General features: G+C 37.9%; 1 protein-coding gene across 1 annotated transcript in view; it reads right to left on the reverse strand.

The window, feature by feature from the left end:
• Positions 1-495: 495 nt before the first annotated feature.
• SEC22A (SEC22 homolog A, vesicle trafficking protein) overlaps positions 496-9,223 on the reverse strand; it is a 19,874-nt gene continuing 11,146 nt past the window's right edge. Inside the window, exons 6-8 of the mRNA XM_014307428.2 lie at positions 8,057-8,175; positions 4,982-5,047; positions 496-1,676 (exon numbers count right to left, since the gene is read on the reverse strand). Of these exons, the coding sequence (XP_014162903.1) occupies positions 1,476-1,676; positions 4,982-5,047; positions 8,057-8,175 (386 nt within the window). The 3' untranslated portion in view covers positions 496-1,475. The remainder of the gene's footprint in view (positions 1,677-4,981; positions 5,048-8,056; positions 8,176-9,223) is intronic.

The following is a 9,223-nucleotide window of genomic DNA, read 5'->3' on the forward strand; positions in this document are numbered from 1 at the left end:
TTCTTCTTAGTTGTATTATGCACAATTTTCTTAACTAATACTCCATCTATTTAAAAAGAAAACAAGATATCCAGTTCCTTTTTTGCCTTGGTCATAAAATCTGCACTAAGTAACTTATTTAAAAACATAACATTTTGGTATGAAATGCCCAAGAAAATTTGCCTGGGCCAACGTTTCACAGCACAGCAAAGCTCTGCCCATTCCCAAATCCAGCAACACAAGGGCATTGCAACCTCTCTGCCATTAAGGCTTGATTACATTTTGTAGATAAAAGCTTACATCTATTTGTACATTATAAAACATCATAAATAACTGTCATATAAAAATAAAACCCCAGTGTAAGTGATGGTGGTCTTCTATGGTTGGTTGGGGTTTGCTGGTTGATTCACCAGCTTTAGGAGCATACAACTGTTCTCTCAACTAAATCACAGAGGTTTTATCCCAGCACAAAAACACCCAACCCATAAAGCCCAAAGAACCAACACAATCCCTGTATTTCTTGTTTAAGCTAAGCAGACTGATTTATTATTTTCCTGTTGTCTGTCTCAGGTTTGAGCTAATTACTCATCCATTTCTGAAAGTAAGGAAGCATGTATAAAAAGAACAGTATTCCAACAAGTACAAGTCACTCTATTTACTCACCAATCTGTTCTCTTTCAACCCTTCCAGAGTCCAAACACATGAAGTGTGCAAGAATCCTGGTGAGTGGCAGAATTTTTGAATAATTACAAAAAATGAACCCTATCTACATAAATCAATTTCAAAGAACAATTAAAAGAAAATAATAAATGAAAACACAATAAAGAACTTACAGCACAAGACAAAGCACCACGGGTGAAGCCGATCCCTAGAAACTGAGTTTCCAGGTTACATTTTAATTAAGAAAACATTCACATATATGTCAATGTGAAATAAAACATTCCAAAATTTAGTATCTTACATATGCCACATCTAGTTTGCTAATATGCAATAGCATTATTATTATTTATTTAGCCTATTCCCTACTGCCTCACAAAGGCAAAACTGACCTTGGAAGTGAAAAGCTTGCACAATATGCAGAACATACTCTACACATTCCTCCATTAATGTACAAATGTGCTTCCACACTACCATCAGATAATGTGATCATGAAATACCATCAGATAATTCCACATCAGATTATCTCCATGAATGTATGAATGAAGCCTTTTTTATGCCACCAGTTCATATTCTACATACATTTCACTGCATGGACATACTTTACTTTCCTCCTCTAGTCCCATATTCTTTTGTGTCCTTTTCAAGAAAATAAAAAAATAATTAAAAAAAGGTTCAACCACCAAGTGTAGAATGTCCACAGGCATCTTACATTGACTTATTAAAAAAAAAAGAAAAAAAAAAAGCCCCATTCAGACAGCTTCTTCTTTTGGAGAACAGCTTTACATTCCTGAGAGTAACTAGTGGAACAAGACTTGGTCTCAGTGTTCCAGGACTTGTCAGACGTTGTAATCAGGGGACTTTCCCTGGGGCTGCCGCAGCCGGATCTGCAGGGTAGAAAAGGCTCCCACAGTGACGTGGAAGAAGAGCTGCCACAGGTTGCGCAGTTCGTACAGGTACATGTTACACAGGCAGATCAAGCCAAACGTCAGGAAGGACTTGGCATTCCTCCAGCCTGTGTAGTACACAAACAGGTAACACTGCCAGGAGACAGAAAAGAAAGCAGGTTACCTCATGGAAAATAACTTCTACTGAAGAGAAACTGTCAGGTCACTGAAAAATTACAGCCCAAACCAAGGAAAAGTCTGAATCACACATGGAAGAACAGTATCAATTCAGCAGTTACAGAAGGATGAAGAGTACCTGATATCAATACAAGGTTACATTTGCCTTGCATTAAACCCTGAGAACAATTCATTCATAAAAACTAATTACAGCCTGAAATGAGTGGCCCATGACTAAAGACAGTGGATGTTCCTGGCAATCTCTGGTCAAAATAAACTCTGCTCTACTCAAGCAGTGCAGAAGGAACTAGAGAAGGAAAGGAAAGCAATGGGAAGGACAGGTACAATACCAGGGCCCCAGAGCCCAGCACAAGGCAATCCCCCAGACAGCTCCCAGTGTCCTGCCAGGGGTGATGCTGAGACTCTCCTGTCAGATGCAGAGGCTCACACACACTGCCCTGCTTCAGCTGCTGCAGGACTGATCACATTTGGAGAGAGACACAGCTACTCTCCTGTAATTTTAGGCAGTGTTTTGCACACTGTGGTGTAACACAGTCTGTCAGGACTGCTCACAGTTCCCTACTCAGCCCTCTTCCTACTGTAACTGGAAATCTGCTCAAGTCTTTTGTCTCAGTTTTCATCTCTAAAAGGACAAAGCTTTTACCAAGACATTATTTTCATTTCTTCCATTGTTTGAACTACTCCCTTAACTGCTACAAAATCAAAAAATTCCTTTGCTCCTTCCCTGGATTCAGATCTGAGCTTCACAGTAGATGACAATAGTATTTATGCTTATTTTCTATTCCAAATCTGTTCCCAGTGGATTTATAACTGTGGTCACACAGATTTAACAGCATCTATCATCAGATTATCTAAGTGCCATTTCTGTTCTTCCTGGGCATTTGCCATGTTTTATCAGTCAAAAAAACTCCACTTAATTTTCTTTTCATTTTTCATGTTCCTCAAATAGGGCAACTGAACAATACAATTTATTGAAGTTACTTTATATTCTATTTGAAATCTACCACTTTGTTATAAAGCATGCATTTCTACTGCAAGTGTGGCTGAGAGCAGCACAGATACTTGTAGTGTCTGGGCATCCAAATATTGTCAGAGAGGTGAGGACTGGCATTATCAGTAAGATCTTTATGTTCTTCCTCCAAAGCAAAGTAAAACTAGAGATTAATAACCTGCATGTTTCAAAATCTAGACAGAAGTTCTGAACCTGCCTGGCTATTTTAAACAGAGTAAATGCAACCTGCTTGTGCTGACAACTTCACAAATCATATCTAAAAGAGCAATTAGTTGGTACTGGTATCTCAGCAATAAGAATTCAGATAATTTCCTAGTGTTGTCACTCCCACTGACAATGTATGGACAAGTGTGACTGCTTCCAAGATTAAAATAAGAGTCAGGATATGCTTCATCAAAATGATTAATAAAGGCTTTTAAACAGTAGTTAAAAAATGTTACTATAACATGATGTCCAATGACTGAATTTTACTGAAGAACTGTTTTAAATGAATTCTGAAGTGGATCTTTCATTGGTCTAGCTCTGACCTACTGGATGTGTACCTTACAGAACAGATGAAAATGCCCAAAAACAATCAAAAGGTCAAAACAATGCAGGTTTAACAGCTTACTATAACAAGTACTGTTATGAAACTCCTGAGGGTTGTTTTTCTACTACTAAAGGGAAGTGTTTTCATGCAAGTGTTATACTGAGCATGCTTTTATGGAGAAGGCTCCTCTGTGCTACTTCAGAGAAGATTTTGATTTTTGATTTTGATTTTTTTTTTTAATGAATGTTAAGAGATGACTGAAGGCTCAGCTTCTGACACTTTGCACTTCCGGTGCAACCGAGGCAGTTGTTACTTTTCCTCCTTTATAAAAGACTAGAAACTATGACGCAACACGAGACATGTCAGTGAGTCTAGAACATCCTATTCCATGTAGGGCCTGTTCTTTTGCCTGCACGGTTATAAACATTTCTTGGGAACTAGAGACACACTGCTGTGTTGTAATTACCTGAACAAGACAATACAGCATGATGGACACCTGGTGGGTGAATGACAGTGAAATGGGCTGTCATACAACACAGGGAATTTTTGTCCTGAGCTCTTAACTGCAGCCAAAGAACATCAGAACATGCCAGAGAACCAACATCCCTCAATTCTGAAAACTGACCCATCACATATTACAGGAATGATACCAGAGAGTGGGAGACAGAGTTTCAACAGATGCCTTTTGAATATTAATAAAAAGCCTACATTCCAAGTGACATGGATTCTTTCTTCCAGACAGCTCTGTTCCTAGAGGCAAACAGTGCAGGAAAGATGTCTCAATGGACAGACATGAATGCTATATAAAGAATAAGGTTTCCAGTTTGGGAGAGAAGGGGAAAACTGTATTTTTATACAAAAAAAGAATGGAGAAGCTCCACCTTATCTGACATGGAACAGACTGTTGGCATGGAAAATTAACACCAATCTAAATTATTTAAGGCAGAAGTTAATGGAAAGTCAACAAGTGTTGGAGAACACAAGTCGCATTGGGACATTTTGCTAGAAATAAATTGTAGAGAATGAAGATTACAGATAACCAAGACAAAAGAAAGACTGACAGAAAGGCATTTTCTTATATTACTGTCTGACACAGTACTAAACACTGGCCCACAGAAACAAGTAAAAATTGGATACTCCACAAGTCTAAGATTAAAAGCCAAAGTAATTATAATAATTGCAACTGAGCAAGAGAGACACAGACATAGGTTAATGGAACAGCAGTGTCACTGAATGACAGATGCCAGTGGGCACTTTGCTATAAATAATAAAGGAAAGTCAAATTCAGATGTAGAAATGGAAAAGTGACAGAGAAGAAAAGCAAGAAGTGTCAGGCAGGAAAACAGTGAAAAGCAGCCACAAGCTTTGAAAAGGAAAGAGATGCACATTAAAGTACAGAGTGAGGAAAATTCTGGGGTGCAGAATTATCAAAAAAATAATATAACCCCCACTACTTGTGACTTTAGAGATAATTGTCTTAATTAAATGTCAATCATCCAGCTGGAGAAAAAATGCCAGCAAACAGAAGCTCTTTGTATCTTTTGTATCAATCTACTACTACATGATAGTTTATGATTAATGAAAAAAAACCAGAGCAGAAAATATTTTTTGTAATCACCCTATTCAAGTACCTGTGACATTTAAGAAAACATGATGACACTTATGCATGACTGGTAATGTTTTTAAACTCTAGTGAACTATGCAAACAGAAAAACACACCTGGTACAAACAGGCTGCGGTTCCAAGAAAAAATGCAATAACATAGCTGAAGTCTTCACCTTCATTCTGCAAGAATAACACAAAAAAACATGTTTTACAATAAAACAAATGAAATACCAGCCATTTACAGTATAAAAGTTATGAATTATTGCATGTTAAAACAGTTTCACACAGGGATTTAACACTAAACTGACAGTTAGGACTAATCAGTGTTTACTTACATGTCTGCAAAAAAATCATGTCTTGGAGTCTGACCAAAATGTTTATTCACAACAAACAACTCTAGCCAAGATCTTCAAAAGCTTTAAAGATGTCCAGCTCTAAAACTGGATATTTACCCTCTCCAGATGCCTTTGAAAATTGAAGTCTATACACTGGTTACTACCTTTAATAGCAACTTCATAGATTTGTGCCTTTCTAAAGCTTCACAAAATGGAAACGAGGTAACAGGAAAGGACCCAGACTGGCCACTAGGGTGGGGTAAAACTCTGCACAGAGAATAACGAAGGCAGCTCTGTGCTCATGCAGTGACAGCTAGCAGCAGCACAGGAATTTATCAGAGCAACTTGGAAAATAAGGTTCTCTTGAAGGAAAGATGGAAAAATTTACTTGAAGTGACAGATTTTTCTACTATGTGTTTTGAAAACAAAACAAACCTTTAACTTATTCAAACAGGTTGTTACAGTTCCTACAGAGCTGAGCAGAGTAAATTTCCATGCTCAATGCCTAACTGCATTTCTAGCAAACATCTGCAACCACCAAAAACTTTCCTAGGAAAACAACGGGCACACATGCAAATGTTTGTCCTTGAGAGCAAGTATCACTTGAGAGGATGGTAGTCCATGCACAAGGACAACTTGTGTCTGCTGAGAGTTATGTTCAGTGTGAAGCATTCCCATGTCCTGTGCTGACCAGGAAAAACTTTGCATGTCTGCACACAAAAGTTACATCCACAATGCAGTAACTTCTACCCAGTGTGTCTTTGTCCCAGCGCCACTGCACATTTGGTGGAGAACAGCTACAGATTGTAACAGAATTTTATTAACACCCAAATAAAACCACTGATTATAAAGCAAACAGTAATTCAGAGACCCGCTTTTGAATGACTTCTCAGAACACGTTCCATTAATTGTGTTTTGGATTATTTCTCCCTAAACCTTGTGGATTTTTCCATAATAAAGTAAACCAAGAGAAATTTTAATGGATTTTTAGTGTGCCTCATTTGTCAGAAATGAAAATTATCTTCCATCTGTACTGCAATCTATTACCTCCAGATGCCATAACATAGAGAATAAAATTACCTGGATGTCCTGTCATCACTTAAACAGATTAATCTAACATTTGTGTTCTTTTTTTAAAAAATCAGCTGCAGAAAGGTAACAAAGTAAGTTTTAGCAACATCACACTAACTGACAAATCTGTTCAGTACTATTTGTATTTGTACTATAGCATATCTTAAAATCATTCCTATTTATAAACTGAGAGAACTGTGCATAACACAGAAAAACCTAATTAGGGATAAAGTAGAGATGCAGGTTCACTTGGTCTTTCTTTAGAAGAAAAACCAAAGACAACTTAGAAACAAGGACCTAGCATGGAACATTTTCATTAATCTTGTTCATCTATCAACTAGTCTTCACAAAATGCTGAGACTCAACAGTACTGTTCATTCAATCTTTACATATATCAATACTATGTAAGATAACTGGAATACAGATATTTTTCTTTACCTTATTTCCCTAAAAAAATCCAATAGGTGTCAAAAATATTGCAGTTAGCTACTGAAAGGGCTAGAGACCAAGACTTACAAGGAGCAGCTGAGGAAACTGGGACTGTTTAGCCTGGAGACAAGGAGGCTTGGGAGAGAACTTACTGCTCTCTGCAAATACCTGAAACAAAATTGTAGCAAGGTGGGGGCTGGGCTCTTCTCCCAGGTAACAATGGGCGAGATGAGAGGAAATGGCCTCGTGTTGCATCAGGGGAAAAATTTCTTCACTGAAAGGGTTCTCAAGCTGCCCAGGGAAGTGGTTGAGTCATCACCCCTGAAGGAATTTTAAAGCCTTGTAGATGTGGCACTTTGGAACATAGTTCAGTGAACTTGGCAGTGCTGAGTTATGGTTGGACTCAGGTCTTTTCCAACCCAAATGACTCTATGAAGTGCAGATATGTTTAAATAAAAAGACTCTCTACCAGCCAAGTAAGAGGATTACCATTTTCTCTCAGAAAAGTTCCATGGGGTTTTTAGTTTCTATATCTATCACCACAATAATAGCCATTAAATTGTAACGAAGTCTTAGGGTTTTTTTTTGTGGCAGCACATATGAACTTTCTGTGCATGCCTGCCAAGTACAAGCAGCATATTCACCTGAATTGCTTGAAAGTATAAACCATTATTAGTGACACTGTAGCACTCGTGGGAATACAACCAGCATAAGAAATGGAATAGAAAGAAACTGAAAGGCTACAGGGAGGGTCATAGTAGACATTCTACAGAAAAAAAATGGTTTGGGGGGAGGTTGTTTGGTGAGGGGAGTTTAGAAGAAATTACTTGACAATTTTCTGACACTGATTCTTTCAATACACAAAGAGAAATAAGGTTTATTAAATACAAACAAAAAAACTACAAAGGTTCTCTAAGAAATGACTTTACAAAACCTGTTTAAAGATTCCCACTCTGTGGACTTTTCAAAAAAACTGCCCAGATTTTCAAAGCTGTTCATCATTTCACTCAAGGGTTTTTAAATAGCATCTATAGAAATTAAACACCTCATACCCTGGCATAAATTTAGCAAACAGAACATTATGTTCACATCCTCACTGCTCCCAAGGTACCAGGGAAGGAGCTGGCCACCCACCTGCCACTGCTGTTGGAACTCACAGCCTCGATGAATGAGGCAGCACACTCGAGGAGGATGCACAGATCACAAACAATACAGGTTTTGTAACAGAGGCCTGACCTCACAAACAATACTTTTGAAATAAAACTGGCACAACTAAGATCATGTAGAATCTTCTAAAACAAAAATTGTGGTTGCTATGATGCATAACTTTTGAATTCATAAACATGTGCAATACCTGGAGAAGGCTTTCTATGGCATGGAAGCCACGGATTAAATTCAAAGCTCCACATAACAGACTAAGCACAAATGAGACAATCCCTGGCAGAGTCACAGGTTCCAGACGTTGATGAGGAGCTGCAAAGCAGATCAAAAGAAGATACCAAAGGTCAAAGCAATGCCTTCAGAAATTCAATAAAATAATAATCTCATTTGTCAGTGGTTTCTAGCTCGAGTAAACACTGAAGCAAACCACAAAATGTCATTTCTGTTTTCTACAAAGACAAAACATGGTAAATGTTTCAGCACAACGTTTAGCAAAAAGTAAACTTTCCTCCAGTTCACATATGTAATTGTCTTGTTATATTTAGTCTTTATCTCAATAGATTCCATTTATTCAGTATGTTAGTCATGGCTGCTCAAACGTGCCAGAAAATCAAAAGTAAAAGATGCACTTGCTACTGAAATCTGCCCATAATCAGTAACCAGCTAATAAATCATGTACTTAAGAGCTTCTCTCACAACCTTCACTCCTCTTTAACACCAATGCATTAGTGAGATACTGAGACTGATTTAGCTTGTTTGCTGAACAGAACACTGAGGCAAAGCTATCACAGTCCCCTTCCTTAAAAACACAGTGTGTGCTACCAAAGACACACATGAAGGGACAGCTCTGAAACTCAGCTGGCATCTGTACCACAATCTCATATGGACCTTCCAGATTGTGCTTAGCATCTTACAAGTAAACACATTAAAATTAAAACACTCTCTTTCCATGCACACCCACTCTTTCAAGCTTATCTAGGGTCACAAGTATGTAACAGTTATGCGTGTTCCTCATTACTGTCCCTTTCCATAATGAATAACAGAAAGCAAATGTGAAAAAACAATGCAAAACTCTTAACAGTCTGGGCAACACTGGGATAACAATGAGACTACTGAGCTGTACTCCAATCATTCTGTTCAAATCAACCAAGTGTGAAGATGTGAACAATGAGGTTAATCAACTGTAACATTAATAGAGAGGGGGTGTCAATCCCAGTTGTTTGTATTGCACAGACCCAGGAAAAAGGTTTTTCAAACAGTTTATGAAGTTACAGAACCCAAAAAAGCCCCAACAAAAGCTATTTCACATTGATAAGCAGGCAGGGCTGTCTAATTAAGAGTGTACAATAAAACAAAAATA

The sequence above is a fragment of the Geospiza fortis genome, unplaced genomic scaffold (genome assembly GCF_000277835.1).
Source record: "Geospiza fortis unplaced genomic scaffold, GeoFor_1.0 scaffold112, whole genome shotgun sequence".
NCBI lineage: Eukaryota > Metazoa > Chordata > Aves > Passeriformes > Thraupidae > Geospiza > Geospiza fortis.